Here is a 22765-nt window from a genome sequence, read left to right as displayed (position 1 = left end):
TGTGAAATAGGGGTAGAGAACAATTAAGCTGCCATGGAGAAAGGAGAGAGCATAAAACTACTGTGGAGAGGTGAGAAATAACAGGTGAGAGCAACTGACTTGCCTAAGTAAGAAGAGGAGAGACTTGCCGAAGTAAGAAAAGTGAGACTAGAGCAACTAAGCTCCAAGGTAAGAAGAGGTAGGTCAGAGCATTTAAACTGCAGAGGTGAGGTGAGAAGAAACAAAGAGCATTGAACTGCTGAAGTGGAGAAGAGGAAAAAGAGAAATTTGAGCCCTGAGGTGAGAAGAGGGAGGAGAGAGGCAATTGATCTGTTGTAGTGAAAAGAAAAAAAAGAGAACAATTGAGCCCTGAGTTGAATAGAGTGAGGAAAGTGCAAATGAAACTGCCGAGTGAGAAAAGGTAAGAGTGAACAATTTAGCCCTGAGGTGAGAAAAGAGAGGAAAGAGCAACTAAACAGTAGAAACGAGGTGGAATGAATACTGAGGAAAGCAATTGACCTACTGAAGTGAAGAGATGGTGGATAGAACGACCACTGATTAAACCGCCTGAGGACTCCATCATAAGACATGATGAACACCATTACTTAGTCACCTTAACATATCCTATTACAAAAACTAATTGATCTCATCCGCACTGTTTTCTCCCACCTTCATCTCTGAAACATCACAGCCTAACATGAACCCTAAATAAAACTAGATTCAATAACAGGTATCAGAAAAAGTGGAGACCTTATGAACAGCATAAACAAAAACAAAAATATTAACAAGAATGATAAATTTCTACAATGCACGACTAACTCCAAAAATCAAAACGTCAAAACTTACATACTGTTCACCCTACTTCTATTGAACGCTCAATCAATTGCAAAGCAAATCCCACTTATCAAAGATATCATTGATGAACAACAACCTACAATATTCTGCATAACTGAAACATGGCTAAACAACAAGAACAATGTTCTCTTAAACTAATTATCTCATCTTAGCTACGATCTTTTTCATATACCATGACAAAAAAGAAAAGGTGGAGGCATATTAATAATCAGCAAAAAAAGAACTCAATTTAACATGAGAAAATTGAAATTTACCCTCCATATGAAATCACTATCTTAAAATCTAAACAAATTAATATTGGTTTGGTATACTGCCCACCTGGCCTACTTCAAAAAGATTCCTTCCCATTATTGAACTTTTCACAAAAGAATTCTGTACTCCAGAAACAATAATCCTATAATCTTAGGAAACTTTAATCTACACGTTAACGTTTCACCAAGATCTCCCTCTTGCGACTTGTTCCTTGATGTCATGGAGGCCTTAGGATGGACCCAACACATTTCAGAAGCCACCCACAAATCTGGCAGAACACATGATTTAATTTTCACTAATCCTAATTACTTCAATATAAGCACTAAACAAAAGACAAATCCCATGGTCTGACCATCAGCATAGCTGAACTAATATACAAAAAACCAATAATATTCAGAAAGAAAATTAAAATTGAAATGCTAACTAATGCATTAGAAACTAAAATTGATTTAAACCTGAACAACTGCTATGATGCATTTGATTTGTGGGAAAGCATGATCAAAGAGTTTGCAGACGAATATAGCCTATTACAAGCAAAACTACAAACAAAAGTAAAGAAATTCTGAGAAAAAAGAACCTATGGTACAATGATAAATTGAAAGAGGCTAAAAAAAACTACTTTGAAAATTAGAAAAAAGATAGCGAAAATACCCTACTAATGAATTTCTAAGAAGGTACAAAGTTCGCCTATCCCATTACTGAACACTAATGAGCAAATCAAAATAAGAATATTACGCAAAACAAATACATGGAGTATTTTTCGACTCAAAAATCTTGTTTGAGACAGTTAAGAGCCTAATTAAAGACTCTTCTTCTCATCACTCATTGAACACTAATTATACAAAAACTTCATGTTATGATTATGCAACAGCACAAACTAAAAAAAAAATAAAAATGCTGAATCAACAAATCATCTATTCCTACCCTCTGATAGGAACAGAAGTTCTATTGGCACAAGTTAAATGATCATCATTTGAGAGTATCGAAACTGGAGATAAGCAAAATTACTAACTAAAACCTGCTACACATCCTCTTGATCCGATACCAGCAACTTTGCTAAAACAAGTAAACCAGTCAATAACCCCAACAATCACAACGTTAGTCAACCATACCCTTGTGGAAGGTTATATACCCCATGGTCTAAAACAAGCAATTATAAAACCTATTTTAGAAAACAAATGTGTGGAAATCCTGATGATTGGAATAACTACCGTCCAATCTCCTATATTGTAAAAATGCTTGAAAAAGCAGTCTTGACCCAACTTGAAAACCATCTTGAAGACCCTAACCAGTTTGGATTCCAGAAAAAACACTCAACTGAAACTCTTCTCCAATCCTTAACTGACCCAATTTTTCGAGGTTTTGATTCAAACTAATCATACTACCTAGTACTGATTTATCTAACAGCTGCCTTTGACACTGTGGACCATAATTTGCTTTGCCAACAATTGAAAAAAATTGGGATTGATGGAATTGTACTAAAATGGTTCACCTCTTTCCTCAGAGACAGATCATTCCAAGTAAAACTAGACAGTTACTTGTCCAACATCTTCCAAATCACAACTGGCATACCACAAGGATCCGCCCTACCAGCAACACTATTTAACATCTACATGTTGTCCATATGCAAATTACTGACAGACCTGGGTTTTAAACTTTTTCCTTTATGCAGATAATCTACAATTATATAACCCCCTAACAAAATCTTTTGAAAATACATCTCTAATCTTTGAATATATGATTAAATAAAAATAAAATTAGCTCAATGGAAACTCGATGAACCCCAATAAAACTGAAATAATTTGGTTGAGCTGCAACCCACAAATACTGTACCCCCAGGGATAGATCTCAGAAGTTGCAAGAAAAAAGTCCAGTTCGTTAGCTTATCTTCTATTCTGAAAACATTTTGATCCTTGGTTTTCGGCAGCTGGGGTTTCTTCCTTTAAAGCTTTGGTTTCCATACTACTTTCATTTTTAAAGAATGGAGTGCAAAACGTTTGCCATTGAATTCCTTGAAGGTACAAGTTGCTGCAATTACCTCTTATAGGGGAAGTTCAAGGCGACCAGGAGAGGTGTCTGGGCAAGTGTCGGGAGAACAGGCACTCAACATGGAGCGCCCATCTCCCGCATTATTTACTGTATCGGCCTGCAAGTAGTGACCACTCTTTTACAGGCAAGGAAAAAGTCCAGTTCATTAGTTTATATTCTATTCTGGAAACATTTTGATCCTTGGTTTTCAGCAGCTGGGGTTTCTTCCTTTAAAGCAAGGTTTCCCAAACCTGTCCTGGGGACCCCATAGCCACTGCCATTAGCAATGGTTACATGGAATAGACTTAGTTTTTGGGTACTTGCCAGGTTCTTATGGCCTGGATTGGCCACTGTTGGAAACAGGATGCTGGGCTTGATGGACCCTTGGTCTGACCCAGTATGGCATTTTCTTATGTTCTTATGTTCTTAATATGCATGAGATAAATTTGCATATACTGAGTCTCCATGGTATGCAAATGTTTCTCATGCATATTCATTGTGGATATCCTGAAAACCCAACTGGCTGTGGGGTCCCCAGGACAGGTTTGGGAAGCCCTGCTTTAAAGCTTTGGTTTCCATATTTCTTTCATTTTTAAAGAATGGACTACAAAAAGGTTGGCATTGAATTCCTTGAAGGTACAAGTTGCTGCAATTACCTCTTATAGGGGAAGTTCAAGGCATGTTGTTAGTGACTCATCGTTCCCTTAGAGGAGTGATTCATCTTCGTCCACCCCTTTGTAAAGAGATTCCTCCATGGAATCTTAATTTGGTGGTTCAGGTTTTGCGTGTAGCTTCTTTTGAGCCCATTAAGAGAGCATCCATTAAGCGCATAACACAAAAGATGGTTTCTCTGTAACTGTGTTTAGCGAGACACATTTCTGAATTTCAAGCGCATTCTTGCAGAGACTGTTTCTAAAGTTCTTGGGAACAGGGATATCCATTCAGACAGACCCTTCTTTTTGCTGTTCCATCTAAACCAGTCCGTGCATCTCTGTGTTCAAAAAGGGTGAGTCGACAGGAGAATGTAAAGATGTGCATGCATTGGATGTTAAAAAAATCTTTGCTCAGATACTTTAGGAGCTTGGATCATTTGTTTGTCCTATTAAGTGGTCATAAGAGAAGAGGATGCAGCTTCTAAAGCAACTATTGCTAGATGGATTAACAAAGCTATTGGTTCAGCTTACATATCCAGGGGCTTGTTGGTCCTAGAGGACCTTAGGGCTCTCTCCACAAAAGGTCAAGCTACTTCTTGGGCAGAGCAACAGTCGGTGTCAACTGAGGAGATTTGCAGGAAAGCCATTTGGACTTCCTTGCATTCTTTCTCAAAGCACTGAAGGGTTGGATCTCCCACCCAGAGTCCAGTCCTTAATAGCCACCAACCTGCTGTACAGATAAGTCGGTTCTATTACTAAGTGACTAGTCTGACTAGTCTTAAAGAATCATGGCAAATATCCCCTGCTCATGGGTGAGAGGGAGTTTGATAAAGGAGTGATGTCAGCGACTCAGATTCTTCTCCCTCTCTATCTGCTGGCAGGGTTGCTAAACCCATGTGTTCTGGACTGAACTGGGTATACTCAAAGTAATTAAAAGGCGTGAGACCCTCCTCCCCCATCTTGTACAATAAAGACAGAAACTTTCTGCAGCCCCCTGTACTAAAAAATTTCAGTTTTATTTGATGCCCAAAACACTTTGCTTCACCACATTCCTTTTCTTTACTTTCATTCTAACTGTATGTGTATACTTTTAGGGGGTTTTTTTGGTTTGGTTTTTTTTTTGTACAGTCAGGAGTTTGGATCTGCTGCAGCTAAAAAAGAAACATCTAATAAAGCAGTAACTGAATTTCTTGTATTTCCTTCCACTCCAGCTTCATAAAATAGACCATTGCAGTTGGACTAGCCAGGAAGTTGTTTTTTTTTTTTTTCGTTTTATTGCTTGCACATTATACAGCAGTTTAAGTCTGGAAAAAGAAATTTAAAAAAATAGTATCATAAAATTGGATTCTGGCAGTCAGAGGCATAAGAAGTTGGAGTAACAATCTTAGAATTGTAAAGAGCTGATAAGACACAGAGCGCCTCATGATGTGTTCTATTGAAAACATTGTCTTCTGGCCTGCTAATGATGCCTGACTTTGCTTTACAGGTGAAAGCCAAAAGATTCAAATAGTTGCTTCTTAGTCTTAGATCAGTTTTAGACAAACATGTTTTATGTTTTTATTACATTTGAATCTGGTATGATTATTTTAATTTTTGTCATTATTGAATATTTTATCTTTTTTTTTTTTTTTTTTATTACTTGCAGTATTGCGCTCATCTGGATGGGCAGGCTATAAATATAATTAAATAAAATACCTTTAGTAGTGCCTGTTATGAACAGTGTATATAGATGACTTTTAAATGTGGTATGCATGTTCTGCTTTATATATCAACCTTTGGAATGTGCCTTCTCTCCTGTGCAGCCAGATGATCTAAGAGAGATCATCGAGAAGGCAAGAGAAATGGAGCAGAGCAGTGGTCACTACTTTGACACAGCCATTGTGAATACAGATCTGGACAAGGCCTACCAGGAGCTACTGCGCCTCATCAACAAACTCGATACAGAACCTCAGTGGGTGCCATCCACTTGGCTGCGATGAAGAAGTGTAAATGAAGATTCTGAGGAGAAGCGGACTTGATCTGACAATTTGCTGAAGGGACTTAGTGGGTCTGGTAATGAAGGCTTAGGTGGCTCTGTGAGTGCCGGCCCTTAGTGGTTCTAGTGCAGAGGTAAAGAATAACTTGAACAGATTTAATAGTACACCCTCACTTAAACAAAGATTATGCTGGGCTTTTCTTATTATAATCATTGGATTGGAACTGGAGACTCTGAACTAGGCAATCTGATTTTTAAGAATTGAAACAATCGGTTTTAAAAACTATTTTTCCCTTTCTGAATAGCTTTTTGTATTAAATTCACTTTTCTTAAGTAAAAAGTAAATATGTATATACACAGTGTCTATCAAGCTGTTGTTTGACATATCTTTAATATAAAGAATGGCTGCCCTGTGGTGGTAGTTTTTAGAATTCTGCCTTTACAGAGCTGAATTTGCAGAAAAAGTCAGAATTTCTGCCCTTGTTTTTAAAGACCACCAGGTGTTCCATCTGGAGCTGCCCAGTTAGATTCCTTGTATTTTTTTTTATTTCTTGCTTTCTGATTTCCAATGTAGCTGGCCAAGTTCCCTGTCACCATGAGATTTTTCAGCCCAGTCCTAGTGGCTGTATCCCTGTTCCAGATTCATGAGTTTGGGCAATAGGAAACCAGGAATAGATTTTGAATCTCATGATGACGTGCATCTGATTTTGCAGCTCTGAACTCTAAACATTCCATGATTTAATAGCACTTGATGGTAGCAATAATCCCATATGGCAGAAGCTGTTTATAATGTAAATATTTAAAACCCATATATGCCTTCTTTTGTAGTAAAACTGTAAATCAGTACTCTAGAATGAGTAACCGTGGGTCCAGCTTGAGAATGAATGTTGATCGTGTGTGTTTGTGTGTATCAGAATGTTATATTAGATGTGATAATTTTTGTCTTCCTTGAATGTTGTTTGTTGTTTGAGGAAGCCCCTGTTTCACACTGATCTTTAAAAGCAATTCAGAATATATGTACACACACACACAAATTTGTATTTGTGCTCTGAGGTTAACTGGAACTAAATTGAAATGACTGAATAACTTATGTAAACTGTACTGTAATAACATATTTAATCGATCAAGGAACCCTCTGAACATGCTCAGGATTGCATTAGAAATGAGAACAAATGATATCTGGGCATGCTGCATTGAAACACTGTGGCAGTGGGTTTTTCAGGTCAAGCACACGGCTGGTAGGTCTCCATTAGAGCACCTTAGGGAGAGAGCACTGCATGTTAAATGTGAATTCAGCACAGCGTCTCTCTCGTAGCATTTCTGCCTCCTCAGCTTGAGTCTTGCTACACCTGGGAGACACTTGGAAGCTGCTGACTTTCTCTTTTACCTGGGCATGGTTTTAATGTAATAGACATTAAAAAAGGGTTAGTCTTTGATTTAGATTTTAATGATTTTACCTTGAGCAGCTTAAAAAGCCTTCCATAGCATCCTGGAATGTGAATGTTTTTATATGTGGTTTCTTTCTTCATAGTTTGACACCACAGCATTTTCCTGTATCTGAAGCAAAACACTGGATGCTTTCTTGTAGTTTAATTTAATGCAGAGGTTGTAGTCATCCTGACCACATGTTTTGTAAATATTTTTTTTCTATTTTGTTCAGTATTGTGCTAAAATGTTAACATAAAATGTGGGGCACTTGCTTTGCCATTACGGTATCTGAATGAATGTCTTGCAGGAACTGGTGAGAATAGATTGTATGGAGAAATAAATTATTACCAGTTATTAGGAATGAACATTCCAGGGTTGAAGAATAAAAGAATTCAATTATCCTTTAGAGTATTTCCAAAAGGATGAATGAAGGATTTTTGCAGTGTTTTGAGATGGAGTGGCACAAGAACTCCTGTGGTTATGTCACTGTAAAAAAGACTTTCAGGTTGTGTATATATGTGAGTATTGTATCTAGCTCTTCTGCACTAGGTTTCTGCACAGTAGAAATTGCTTATGGCATATGCAGTAAGTGTTCTTTCCTAATATATCAGCACCATTGTCGAACAGCTCAGGAGATGAAGCTTCCTGATCTTCATAAGCCACTTTGACTCTGCAGTAGCTAAGTTTTATTAGAAAGTGATTTATCAAAGTGGAATAGACACGTGAAGACTACACAGAGCTGAGATACCCCGAAGAGCTCACTTTTGGTGGGGGGGGGGGGGGGGTGCAAAGTGCAAAACTTGTCACTTCAGAGGCTGTGCTAGATAACCACTTTTACCCTTTTGACAGTAGGTAATGGAGAGGAGACCTGGATCCCTTCTAAATGCATATCTCAAGCTAAGAACTCCAGTGCACCGTGCTAGATTTCCATGTTCATATGACACACCAACGGCAAGAAAAATTGTATTCTGAATTGAGCCCCAAGACCTTATGGCAACTCTAGTTTATATTAGCATTTAGTATGAAAACATTATTGATGCTACGAAGTTAAAGCAACAAGACTAAATATATTGCCATTTGCTTTAGCTCCATTTTTCATGGGTTAATCATATTTCTGATTCCTTCTAGGTATTTGATTTGCCCTAACATGTTTATTTTCTGTATTTCTTCATTTAGAGTTTACATTTTTTAGAATGCAAATCTTTTCTTCTTTTTTTATATACTTTTTATTTGTAATTTTCCAAACAGGCAACAACAAATACATTGTACTGCATTCTAACATCAGTTGAGTATCATTGCAAAGAGAATTATAAAGAAAGAGAAAAAAGCAATAAGATATCCTGACCCAGTCACTCCGCATATCTTCCATAAAAGCCCTTATATCTGCTCCCCACCATGTCCAGTATGGGTCCCATATCTGGTCCAAATCCCTTCTTCATAATTTTTTTAAATGTTTCCACTGTGTCCAGTTTTCAACTTGCATTTTCCAAGTACCATATTTTTCGCACTATAAGACGCACCTGACCATAGGACGCACCTAGGATTTGGAGGAGGAAAATTAAGAAAAATAATTATGTCCCCTTGATGGGCTCTGTACGGAGCTCCCTGCTGGTGGCAGTCCATGGGATATTTTTTTGGTTTCGTTTTTTTATAGTAAGGCAGAGAAAATCCACACAGGTACTTGCTGCTTTTCTCTCCCTCACAATCATACAAGGCTCTTTCACACTCACTAGCACTCTCCCCCACTCAACTCATTGGCTCTCCCTCACATATACACATACCCACAGACAATCACACACTCAGACTCTCTCCCTCATTCACACAGCTCTCTCACACCAGTTATTTTAAACTTTCATGACTGCTCCAAAGTTCAATAATAAATAGTCAGGGCTATATTACATTGATTAGGAGAGCAATTGCTCCTAATATTTCAACAGGTATCCACTTAATCAGCACAGGCAATAATTCTATTTGCTGGTCTGTGTCATGTGTCCTCCATCCCAGGCAGTATACCACCCCTATGACCCTCCAATACATCCAAACCACAAGGAGTGAAGTTCTTACTCTGGACTGCAAGAGAGGTCCTCTGGCAGAGCCCGAGCTCCCCGCCGGTCCCGGGGTGCAGCTCACTGCAAGATCGGCATGGCGCAGGTCAGTCATCATCTGTTTGAACCGCGTGGGCTACGGAGGCCCTTCCAGTTCAAACAGCTCCCTGCCGGTCTGCTGTTCCCAGGGTGCATCCCACTGCGAAGGCTGGCGCGGCACAGATCAAATGCCGGCCATCCGAACTGGAGGGGCCTCCATAGCCCACGCAGTTCAAACAGCTGATGCCTGACCTGCGCGGCGCCGGCCTTCGCAGCGAGATGCACCCCGGGAACAGCAGACTGGCAGGGAGTTCAAGTTCCGCCGGCAGAATGTGACACACCCGCGTCCCCATGCTGATTGGGAGGGGGCGGGGAACGGCGCGCGAGAGGGAGATGCACCCCGGGAACAGCAGACGGGCAGGGAGCTCAAGTTCCGCCGGCAGAATGTGACACACCCGCGTCACCATGCTGATTGGGAGGGGGCGGGGAACGGCACGTGAGAGGGAGAGACACTACCTTCGCTCCATAAGACGCACCCACATTTCCCCCCCATTTTTTGGGGAAAAAAAGTGCGTCTTATGGAGCGAAAAATACGGTAATAGGTTTGTTCAAAATCTTTGGTAAACATAGCAAAAGGAAACCACAAAAAAAAAACATAATAAAACAACGTTTTTGTCAAAAAAATAAAAAAGAAATTCTGTGTTAGGACTAGATTTGCCCCAAATCAACAGTTCACTATTTCTTCTTTTTCCTTCTGATACAATTATTCAATTACTGTATCCTAAATAGAGTCGGTCAAGATTGCTCAGTAGTACAAGATGTTTTCTATGTTATGTGGTTTTTCTCAGAGCTGCAGTTTCTGCAGCTCTGAGAAATTCTTATTACCCTGACATGCTTTGATCTGATCCCTTCCAGGCATTTAAAATCAGGAAGAAGAGGGATGTTAAGGCAAACTGCCCAAGCCCCAGATCTTCTCATTCCACTGGGCTACGGTTCTGAGTCTCTCTAATGTTTAACGTATGCTGTATCTCAGAATAGTCCTTTTGGATTTCGATGCAGCGTGCACTCTCTTCAGCACAAATTGAGATGCATTTCCTTGTGTGGTTTGATGTTATAAGGTGATGTGGTGTACATTTTTGCAGTTAGATGTTGGTGAGGACATCTTAATTGTATGTTGTACAAGTGATCAGGCTACAATACTTTCAGCAATTAAGGGATTAGAAATGCATGGTGGCCCTCAGTTCATGGAAAAAGTATTCTTAATCCTTTGTAAATGAAATTTTAAAATCTTAGGTTTAGATAGCAGGATTTTCTTGTAAGTGGGCAGATATAGCCACAGCCCCAGCGCACTTCTAATTTAGTGAACCTGATGTCAAGTAAACAGTGTTAAGTTATAGCATTTACTTGATATAAGGAGTCTGCACACACTGGGGTAGCTAAGTTGCACGCTGAAGTTTATCTCCTGCCTAGCTGGCCTGATGTATCTGCTGCTAATAAGAGGATATAAACATGAATTCTGAGGCAATTATAGACAGTTCATGTGTGTTCAGTTTCTATATCACTTTATTTCCCCAATAAATTTGTATTGATCTTTTTTCAGAGTTAAGTTTTTTGGGAGGTTTTGCACAATATTTTTTTATTCTCTAGCTGCTCACATTACAATATGACATCCAAATTCAAATAGCATCTTGGGTACACAGGCCTGAGTTACCTGGTACAAACACAGATAACATCAAACTTCTAGTTTGTTTGTTTGGGGTTTTTTTGTATTGAACTAATCTCAGTTCCCTTACCCTTATCCAACCTATTCAAAAAATATTCTCCCAGTCCCATTCACACCCACCTTTGACAATACACCATAGTCCATACCCCAGCCATCCTATTCAGCCAACCTGTCCCTTTAAACTCCCAGCCACGTACTTGTATCATTCACATCCGCCCTCATGCGCCTACCACACATCCCAGAAACCTACAATGCAGAAGCAGATAGCCCCCCACCCAATGTGTTGAATACCCTAGGGCAGTGATGGCGAACTCCAGTCCTCGAATGCCACAAACAGGCCAAGATTTCAGGATATCCACAATGAATGTGCATGAGAGAGATTTGCATGCAGTGCCTCCATAGTATGCAAATCTATCTCATGCATATTCATTGTGGATATCCTGAAAACCTGGCCTGTTTGTAGCACTCGAGGACTGGAGTTCGCCTTCACTGCCCTAGGGGGACGGCACATTGTTCTGCAGGTCTAAGCCTAGTTGGTCGAAAAATAATGTACAGGCTTCTACATATGGTTCATGCCCTCTACACTTATTTTTACATCTAGCCTTCCATTTACATGATTGTAGATATCTTTAATTGCCACATTTCCAGCATAGGCAGAGAATCACTTATCCAATTCTGAAAGATACAGATGAATAGATTTTCCATATTTTTATAAGTGCTTTTTTTTTTTTTTTTACACTTTGCTTCCAGAGTTACTCTGAGTGTAACTGTATGCTGTGCGGGTCTAGCATATGGCTTGCAAGTTAAGAATGAAATGTTTTGTTTTTTGGGGGGTTTTTTAAACTTTTTATTGTAACACAACTATATACAAATTCAATCAACTGACATAAAACACATTGTTCATATACAATCAAAGCAATGAACAAGAATCCCCCATTGCTCTCAGCCCCTCCCTGTACTCTTACTGTAATATGCTTTGACAAGTTTACTTTTTTAAACCATATGCCCATTCTCTTTACAGGCAAGTACTGCCTGGGTGCTTCAGTGGGGCGTGAAGCTAAGCAATAAAAAAATCTGGGTTTCTGCCAATCTCACTAGAGAGTGTGGTGGGCCTTTCCTTTCTTCTCTTCAGGAAAAAAAAGATCAATTTTAGGGATAGTTAGTTATGTTAAACTCATCTTGTGACTGTATCAATTAACTCAAAGCTTGGAAGCTCAGTACTTGACAGAGTGTCTTTCATATCCCTTAAAGATGACATTTGAATGTGGCTCTGAAGCACAGGTCACTGAGTGACAGACCATCTCAGAAGGGAAACACCACAGGTATTGAGAGATTTCCCCAGTGACTGAGTTAATCTGTGCTGGCTTGGTCTGGTGGAGGCTTTACATTTTGAAAAGTTGCAAGTACAGTTTGCTTGCTGATCAAATAAGGTACATTAGAAAAGGATTTTATGAATGTTTGTGTGTATGGCTTCTTATTTTTGTATAGTAACTGGTAGAACAAATTTAAGGTTACCTGGTTAATTTGAGAACTGTGTTTAGCACTGAAAGCTTGCCTTTTTATATCAATCATGTATCTGCACTCTTTATTTTATGGGGATGTCATGAATTGCACATCAAGTAATGTAAAAAAAATGTACAAATATATTTGTTGATAGCAAATAAAGATCACAATTGCGTGTATGCTTAATTTTCAGTACCTAGAACCAATTCTGGCTTCATTTTTTTTAAATGCACTATTAGTCTTTATTCAACTACAGAATATTGTGTTCCAGTATGATGTCAATCAAATCCACACCACACGCTGTGTCAATCAGTTCCCCAATATGCATCATTATCGACACTTTCCAATCAATAAATCTCCCTTGGCTACCAGTGCTGAGCAAAATGGTCTTCTCCCTCCCCTCTATACAGAAGGAGGGTGATTATAACACACAGGCTCCTGGAGAGGGTCTACTCCCATTCAAGCCTATCTTTAATTTTAAGGTTTTTCTTTAACCCTCCTTTCGTACATCTTCCATCACTGAGAACCCATAGAGGGAAAATTACCATGCAGAAATCATCACTTAGAAACCACTAGTCTCAGACCCCATTGTTTGTCCACCTGGCTTCTATTTTCCCTGGTGATTGTTGGGGCTCCTATACAGTTTCTGGATTGACTAAGGTCCCTGGACCCCTTTTATTGCCCCACATCAAGTCTGTTAGATTATCTCTGGCACCTCTCGGAATCTGGTCTCCAGACATCATCTATCCGAGTGCACCTTCGTGCCATCTCTGCTTACCATGAAGGAATAGGGGATGCCCTGATAACAGTTCACCCCTGGTGAGTCACTTCATGAGAGGCTTAGTACATCTTAAGCCTCCTCTACAGCCACTGTAGAGACATGGGACCTCAACGTTGTACTTGCATGGCTCATGCACACTCTTTTTGAGCCCATGCATTCCTGCAAACTTGGATACCTTACATGGAAAGTACTTTTCCTAGTAGCCATCACATCTGCTCGCAGGGTAAGTAAGTTGCAGGCCTTTGTGACACTCACCCTACAGAAGGTTCCTCCATGACCTGGTGGTTCTCCACCCTCACCCTAAATTCCTTCCTAAGATGGTAACTGATTTTCATTTAAATCAGTCCATAGTCTTGCCCACTTTCTTTCCAAGACTTCACGCTCACCCAGGTGAGCAAGCTCTCCACACCTTGGACTGTAAGCGTGCTCTTGCATTTTACTTAGACCACACTACAGCCCACAGGAAGCCCACCCAACTCTCTCTTTTGATAAGAAACTTGGGAATGCAGTGGGCAACTGGTTGGCAGACTGCATCACATTCTGTCACCAGCAAGCAGGCCTTCCACTACAGGGGCGAGAGAAGGTACACTCAATCAGAGCAATGGCAACGTCAGTAGCACACTACCGTTTGGTACAGATTGCTGACATCTGCAGGGCTGCGACATGGAAATCTCTCCACACCTTCGCAGCTCACTACTGCCTGGACAAGGCTGGGTGACAGGATTCCATCTTTGGCCAGTCTGTCCTAAGAAATTTGTTTCCAGTGTAGGAGCCCAACTCGTCCTACCTCGACCCGCTGTGAATTTCAGGCTGCCTCATCCTTGCCAACAGCACCCCAGTTGTTGTGCCTGTTGCACATGTTCGGTGCTGCTTGGCCTCATATGTGTGACTTGGCCCTCAAAAAACCTGCCCACCACCCCGCGGAGTTGGGTTCACTTATGTTTTATTATTTTATTTTTCACTCGTACTTTTGCTACAAATGAGACTGAAGGGGGACCCCTGGTGGTGGCAGGGTTAGTGGCATGCTGGGCATGTTCAGTGTGCCAGTCAAAGTTCTAGAAACTTTGACAAAAGTGTTCCGTGATGGCTCCATCTGATGATGTCACCCATATGTGAGGACTAATATCCTGCTGTCCTGGGAGAACACCTGTTACAGGTAAGCAATTCTACTTTCTAGCATGTCAGCAATCTTCAATAATTCTACAAGTCTAATCAGTGTAAATTCACAGTGCAATAATAGTTGCTTCATAAGAAAACCTTTTAAAAATACCCTAAGATTATTTCCCTTGGAAATATACAAAATAAATGCTTTCTTTAATATTGGAGAAACTAAATCTTATTCTAGACTAGTATTAGCTAAGATAAATAAGGAGCAAGGCTAGGACTCTTCAGCTTGGAAGAGAGATAGCTGAGAAGAGGATGGCATAGAGTCCAACAGGATAAACATCCTGCATGAGACTAAATACAAAATTGAATCTTTATGGGTAGAAATCCCTTGTGTGTCAGGAAAGACTATAGTGATAGGGGTATACTACCGTCCACCTGGTCAAGATGGTGAGATGGACAGTGAAATGCTAAGAGAAATTAGGGAAGCAACCAAATTGGTAGTGCAGTAATAATGGGAGTCTTCAATTACCCCAATATAGACTGGGTAAATGTATCATCGGGTCACGCTAGAGAGATAACATTCCTGGATGGAATAAATGATAGCTTTATGGAGCAATTGGTTCAGGAACCGACGAGAGAGGGAGCAATTTTAGATCTAATTCTCAGTGGAGCACAGGACTTGGTGAGAGAGGTAACGGTGGTGGGGCCGCTTGGCAATAGTGATCATAATATGATCAAATTTGATTTAATGACTGGAAAAGGAACAGTGTGCAAATCCAAGGCTCTCGTGCTAAACTTTCAAAAGGGAAACTTTGATAAAATGAGAAAAATTGTTAGAAAAAAACTGAAAGGAGCAGCTACAAAAGTAAAAAAAAAGTCCAAGAGGCGTGGTCATTGTTAAAAAATACCATTCTAGAAGCACAGTCCAGATGTATTCCACACATTAAGAAAGGTGGAAAGAAGGCAAAACAATTACCGGCATAGTTAAAAGGGGAGGTGAAAGAAGCTGTTTTAGCCAAAAGATCTTCATTCAAAAATTGGAAGAAGGATCCAACAGAAGAAAATAGGATAAAGCATAAACATTGGCAAGTTAAATGTAAGACATTGATAAGACAGGCTAAGAGAGAATTTGAAAAGAAGTTGGCTGTAGAGGCAAAAACTCACAGTAAAAACTTTTTAAAATATATCCAAAGCAGAAAGCCTGTGAGGGGAGTCAGTTGGACCGTTAGATGATCGAGGGGTTAAAGGGGCACTTAGAGAAGATAAGGCCATCGTGGAAAGATTAAATGATTTCTTTGCTTCGGTGTTTACTGAAGAGGATGTTGGGGAGGTACCCGTAATGGAGAAGGTTTTCATGGGTAATGATTCAGATGGACTGAATCAAATCACGGTGAACCTAGAAGATGTGGTAGGCCTGATTGACAAACTGAAGAGCAGTAAATCACCTGGACCGGATGGTATACACCCCAGAGTTCTGAAGGAACTAAAAAATGAAATTTCAGACCTATTAGTAAAAATTTGTAACTTATCATTAAAATCATCCATTGTACCTGAAGACTGGAGGATAGCAAATGTAACCCCAATATTCAAAAAGGGCTCCAGGGGTGATCCGGGAAACTACAGACCAGTTAGCCTGACTTCAGTGCCAGGAAAAATAGTGGAAAGTGTTCTAAACATCAAAATCACAGAACATATAGAAAGACATGGTTTAATGGAACAAAGTCAGCATGGCTTTACCCAGGGCAAGTCTTGCCTCACAAATCTGCTTCACTTTTTTGAAGGAGTTAATAAACATGTGGATAAAGGTGAATCGGTAGATATAGTATACTTGGATTTTCAGAAGGCGTTTGACAAAGTTCCTCATGAGAGGCTTCTAGGAAAAGTAAAAAGTCATGGGATAGGTGGCGATGTCCTTTTGTGGATTGCAAACTGGCTAAAAGACAGGAAACCGAGTAGGATTAAATGGGCAATTTTCTCAGTGGAAGGGAGTGGACAGTGGAGTGCCTCAGGGATCTGTATTGGGACCCTTACTGTTCAATATATTTATAAATGATCTGGAAAGAAATACAACGAGTGAGATAATCAAATTTGCAGATGACACAAAATTGTTCAGAGTGGTTAAATCACAAGCAGATTGTGATAAATTGCAGGAAGACCTTGTGAGACTGGAAAACTGGGCATCCAAATGGCAGATGAAATTTAATGTGGATAAGTGCAAGGTAATGCATATAGGGAAAAATAACCCATGCTATAATTACACAATGTTGGATTCCATATTAGGTGCTACAACCCAAGAAAGAGATCCAGGTGTCATAGTGGATAACACATTGAAATCGTCGGTACAGTGTGCTGCGGCAGTCAAAAAAGCAAACAGAATGTTGGGAATTATTAGAAAGGGAATGGTGAATAAAACGGAAAATGTCATAATGCCTCTGTATCGCTCCATGGTGAGTCCGCACCTTGAATACTGTGTACAATTCTGGTCGCCGCATCTCAAAAAAGATATAATTGCAATGGAGAAGGTACAGAGAAGGGCTACCAAAATGATAAGGGGAATGGAACAACTCCCCTAAGAGGAAAGACTAAAGAGGTTAGGAATTTTCAGCTTGGAGAAGAGACGACTGAGGGGGGATATGATAGAGGTGTTTAAAATCATGAGAGGTCTAGAACGGGTAGATGTGAATCGGTTATTTACTCTTTCGGATAGTAGAAAGACTAGGGGGCACTCCATGAAGTTAGCATGGGGCACATTTAAAACTAATCGGAGAAAGTTCTTTTTTACTCAACGCACAATTAAACTCTGGAATTTGTTGCCAGAGGATGTGGTTAGTGCAGTTAATATAGCTGTGTTTAAAAAAGGTTTGGATAAGTTCTTGGAGGAGAAGTCCATTACCTGCTATTAAATTCACTTAGAGAATAGCCACTGCCATTAGCAATGGTTACATGGAATAGACTTAGTTTTTGGGTACTTGCCAGGTTCTTATGGCCTGGATTGGCAACTGTTGGAAACAGGATGCTGGGCTTGATGAACCCTTGGTCTGACCCAGTATGGCATTTTCTTATGTTCTTAAGTTTATAAAATCATGAGTAAGGAAGTACAGGTAATTAAAGAATGGTTATTTACTCTCTTCAAATAATATTAAAACAAATGGACACTCCATGAAACTAACAACCAGAATATTCAAAATAAATCATAGAAAGTACTTTTTCACGCAATTCACTATTAAGCTGTGGAATCTTCTGCCAGAGGACATGCTCAAGACAGCAAGCATAGCAGGGTTTAAAAGAGGTTTGGACAAGTTCCTGGAGGAAGAATCTTTTTTTTTTTTTTAATCTTTATTAGGATTTCTAAAATCTACACTGAAGCACTAAGCAAAGTATAAAACAACAGATATATATATAATCTGATAACATTACATTCATAATGATAACGTTAAATACTCAATAAACATATATTAATTACAAAATGCTGCCACAAAATAAAACAACCTACCATACAACTTAATTGTTCTAAACCAGATGAATAGCATTTTCTGCTACCAAATGCAAGTGTCACATACAATTTGGAGCATTCAATGACAGTTATGCAAAGGCCTACCTACAAAGTAATGTTTTTAACATGGATTTAAAAGTTTCCAAACATTCCATGAGGTACAAAGATTCCCAAAGAGAGTTCCGCAAAACAGGAGTAGCGAAAGAAAAAGTTTTCTTGTCTCAGCGAGGCGAGCTTGTTTTGGATTAGGTATGCTTAAAAGGTCTCTCTAGGATGACCTAGGAGCATATATGGAATGATTCGGCCATAGTAACTCATTTGCCCAAGTTATGGAACATCATAGTGATTATTAACCAGGTAAAGAAAACTGTTGCAATCCCTGGAAATGAGTAAGAAGAATTAGATCTACTTTATGGAAACTGCTTGGTACGTGTGACCTGGATTGGCCACTGTTGGAGCCAAGATGCTGAGTTTGATGGACCTTGGTCTGACCCCCACATGGCTGTTCTTATGTTCAATTCAGGCAGTTTAGTTATCCTAAAAGGCAACAAGTCCAAAGGAGATACAGAAGAGTCCATAATTTCCAAGGATTTTTGTTTCTCTAGTGCCTACATGGGTCATTTTGTTAAAATAAAAAAATTTACTACTTTAATGAGGGATTACCTCTCTTTTGATGTTCTGATATATCTAAAAGTCTAAAATAGGTTCTTGGTGTGGTGGATTATGTAATGGATCCAAGGGTCACGTTACCAGTAAGCCCCGGGTATTTACTATTGAGAAAGTTTAGTTAGAGAGAATAATTAGAGGAGAATCCATTTGGTTTAGCCTTTTCCTTTGAGAGTGCTGGGATGGATGTCCACTCTGAGAATGTTTTTAAGCAGCTTCCTACACAGAGCCCTGGGGCAGTGTAGCTTGCTTTTGAAGTTATAGTAAGTGTATAGGAGCTTTTCCTAAGTTTGGGCCTGCACAAAAGACTCCATCAAACCCTGCTGGAAGTCTGTGAGTGGATCAGGGATCTGCCCTGCCTAGCCACTCCCTGGAGGGTAAGGTCTGATCTTGGGTTGGATGTTTTGGCTTTTAAATTACTTTTAGTTGTAGGAAGCCTGTTGAAACCCTAGGCACCTCCTGGGCTCAGGGCATGTGGAACCCTGTGTCTAGGGTTATTAAGGTTAGGGAAGACTTGTCCCACACCCTCAATGAGGATGGAAGAAAGTGATGACCTGAGGCTAGGACCTCCCGGTGTTAATCTCATTTTTGTGAAGAAGAATTTTGTAAAAAAGATCTGGGAGGAAGAGTTTAGCTGCCCCTCTTCCTAGCCATCTGAGAACGTTTGGAGCTGCTTATTTCCAGCTAGGATCCCTTTCATCAAGGATTCAAAAGAGAGACTAAGAAAATAGAGAGAGAAGCATATCTACTAACTGTGAAAGAACATTGAGGACACCCATCTGGAGTCTTCACATTCTGGAGAGAGAGAGAGGTTTGGACTCTGTGCTGAGATTGTGAGTTATATTTTTGCCAGTTTGGATCCCATAGCTAAAGGATATCTGACCACCTGGGGACTCCACGTATCCTAAACCTGGAGGGTGGATGTGTCCCTTGCCCTGGTAAAGGAAATAGTTGCTCAGATAAAAGGAAAGAAACTGTAAATCAAAACAGAAATTTGTGGTGCTGAGTATTAAGTTTATTGTGCCATACTTCATCAGAATGGACAATGTTACTGGAAGCAGTGGAATAATAAGAATTTTAAATACATAAAATAGTAAAAATGTTAATTTTGAGCACTAACCCAGTGGCACCAGTGTTTTATTTGGCATACAGAGCACTCACAGTGAAAGAAAAGTATCCCTCTCCCAGGGAGAAGAATGAAGGTACAAAGGATCACCCCTAGCACTCCAGGCTTTGATAAATAAATAAAGGATCCTGACCCTGGGGGAAAGAGGAAAATGTTAGAGCTAGCCAGGAGTGGTTCCATCCCTGAAAAGACTATAATTTCTTTTATGGCACCACCAGAGTGCAGTAAGTTCCCTGGGGTCAGGTTAATTCACCCTGAATCATCACTATCTTTTTGTTAAAATACTCAACAAAAGTCTCTGCAGTCAGATCACTTGTATCCATGAGTGTGAGTGTCTGATTGTTATTTCCTGATAATTCTGAAATTACTTTATAAAGTTGCCAAGGTTAATTTTCAGCCTGCTTCAATCTTTTTGCATAATAGTCCTTTTTTCCTTTTAGGAGAGACATAATTACAAATATGGGCTTTATATACTCGTACATTAACTTTAGTCTTCTCACTTCTCCACCTCTCTAATTGATGATTTTGATTTTAAAAGTAGTTGCCCTGTTATGGCTCCAGTTCAGGCAGAGTATAGGGAACAACACCCTCGGAGTGGTGCAGGATGGCATGACAAAGCTGAAGCAAGGCTTGGGCAGGATGGTAAGGCTAGAACCAAAGCTTGGACAGAAACAGTGTACAGTTAAGTCTGGAACTGAGGCTTAGATAGGCACAACATGCAGGTGAGGCTAGAACTGGGGCTTCGACAGGAACAGTGTGCAGGTAAGGCTGGAACTGAGGCTTGGACAGGAATAGCATGCAGGTAAGACTGGAACTGAGACTTAGGAGCTGCCTATGACAGGACAGGGCAAGACGAGGACAACACGGGTAAGGTAAGGTTCTAAGGGCCTTACAGGTCAGGGAAAGGTCTAGATAAGCCACAGAGCAAGGCAAGGAGCAAGAAAGGCCTTAGGTCACAAGGCAAGTGTATATCTGCAGAGTGAGAGACAGCTCTAGCAGACATAATGTGTATGTGCAGAACTGCAGCTGTGTTGCTCAAGAAACATTGCCAGTGGGGAGAACTGACAACCAGACAAAAGGGACTCATGATGCCAAATCACAGGGACCATGGTAAGGTTGAAACTCATATAAAAAAGAGATAACAGCTTGTGGGAACAGGAAAAACACTAATGTTGGGGCAATAGTAGGCTAGGGTGAAAAGAAACAGATCCCGCTATCATGATGTGCTAAGATAAGAGGAAGCTAGTAAACAAAGAAAGAAAATCTCTATATAAGCAGATAATGTGCAGGTAGAGAACTGAAGGAGTTCCAACAGTGACCATCAGGTCAGCCATTTGTCTTTCCTTCCCGATACTCTGTCTTTGTTTTACATACCAATAAAATGCTTCTAACCTGTCTGAGTACTGTGTTTGTTTATCTGTAAACGGGGAGAAGCCTTCATTCTGGTGACCCTGATATGATCTCCAGGTGTGGCTTAAGACAGCAAAGGCTGTTTTCTTCCGCAGGATGGGAGAGTAGCCTTGGCAGAGATGTCTGAAAGGAATTTGTGACAATAAGTGAAGCCGTACAAAGACAAACTCCATAAGGACAGGAGTTTGTAAGTATAAAATCTATTTCTATTGTCCAGTTTCGTTTTTTTCTGTTGTGGGGATGCCCTCTGAATTATAGATAATACTTTTTTGTTGATGTGCTATAGTCAATATGTCTGATTCTGCTTTAGTGTTGCCTGTAGACGAAGTCTGTGCAGCATTTCCTTTAAACAAAAAACTTGTACTGGAACACAACAAAAAGTGGTTTAAGGCAGCAAAATCTAGCCCTTTTTTTATGTTGGCCACAGGAAGCCTCCTTGACAGTTGCCTTGCTTGTGGGGCTCCGAGATTACTTACAGGAACATAAGAAGGCTAAGTCTCTTGAAAAACATTTGTAGGTTTTGGACTTGTGGGGGAACTATTGTGAGACTAGGGAAGAAGAAAAGGATTACCACCCCCCCCCCCCCCAATAGAGATTGTGGATTTAAAGAATCTTTTAATATTAGGACAAAATTCTGATTTGATTTTTGAAATTGTTGCTTTTCTTTTCCAGTGAAGGTTGGCAAGTGTCAGTAACTATTTGGAATCGGGTCTTATGTTTGTTTGATTGCTGCTACGGTGTAAGTGAGTTACCACATCTCAGTGAAGAACTGCTGTCCGTCCAAATCCCAGAGTGAGGATCCTCTCTAGGAATCACAGCCCAGTCTCAATTTACACTTGCTGTGGACATGCAAAATTGTGTAGGGATTCAGAATTGGGTCATGTGGGGACACGGGGGTTTCTCTAGTAAGATTATTGATGATTCTGTTGCTGTAGATGAAATTGCTAGTACTGAAATTTTAGAACTTGAAAGGACACAGGGAGCTGATGATGAGTTTGCTGATATGGGGAACAGAGCTAATAAGAATGAGGGGAAGTGGGAGATATGTAAAACTGAAAGTGTTTCTCATACTCAAATACAAATGGAAGAGGAAACTCATTTAAATTGATTTCTCTGTTTAAAAGTTATGAGCAAACTGATGGGGAATTAAAGAAGTGAAGAAATGAGTTTGATGTTTGCAGAAAAATTTAATTTAGTAGATTGTTTAAAATGTTTAATTTCATTAGCATTGAATTGGGTTCTGTAACTTAGTGACAGCAGAGAATGTATACCTCTCTTAATGGCTAGCACTGAATTTCTACAGAAACTAATGTATGGTTTCTTTAAATGCTGGGTAATAGGGATGTGAATCGTAATTCGGATGATTGAAAATATCGTACGATATTTTCAAAATCGTCAGAAATCGGGGGCTCCCAGAAACCGATAGGAAAACCCCACAATATTGTTCGTGGGGTTCTCTTATCATTTTGGGGGAGGGCGGGAAAAATGGCACACAAAAATAATCCCTAAACCCACCCCGACCCTTTGAAACTAATCCCTTAGCTTCCCCCACCCTCCTGACCCCCCAAAAAACTTTTCACAGGTACCTGGTGGTCCAGTGAGGGTCCCGGGAGCGATCTCCCGCTCTCGGGCCGTCGGCTGCCACTAATCAAAATGGCGCCAATGGCCCTTTGCCCTTACCATGTGACAGGGTATCCTTGCC

At 40.1% G+C, this 22765-nt stretch overlaps 1 protein-coding gene across 6 annotated transcripts in view; it reads left to right on the top strand.

Annotated features, from left to right (window-relative positions):
- The window catches only part of MPP5 (membrane palmitoylated protein 5), a 246730-nt gene extending 239159 nt beyond the window's left edge, over positions 1–7571 (top strand). For 5 of the 6 annotated variants that reach the window (XM_029598870.1, XM_029598868.1, XM_029598869.1 and 2 more), the window contains exon 14: positions 5570–5746. In XM_029598870.1, coding sequence (XP_029454730.1) covers positions 5570–5746 — 177 coding nt within the window. Of the gene's footprint in view, positions 1–5569 lie in introns of all 6 variants that reach the window. The other variant, XM_029598872.1, reaches the window with a different exon arrangement.
- Positions 7572–22765: the final 15194 nt, after the last annotated feature.

This window comes from Rhinatrema bivittatum, chromosome 4 (assembly GCF_901001135.1).
Source record: "Rhinatrema bivittatum chromosome 4, aRhiBiv1.1, whole genome shotgun sequence".
In the NCBI taxonomy this organism is placed as follows: domain Eukaryota; kingdom Metazoa; phylum Chordata; class Amphibia; order Gymnophiona; family Rhinatrematidae; genus Rhinatrema; species Rhinatrema bivittatum.
This window is presented reverse-complemented; position numbering and strand designations above follow the sequence as displayed.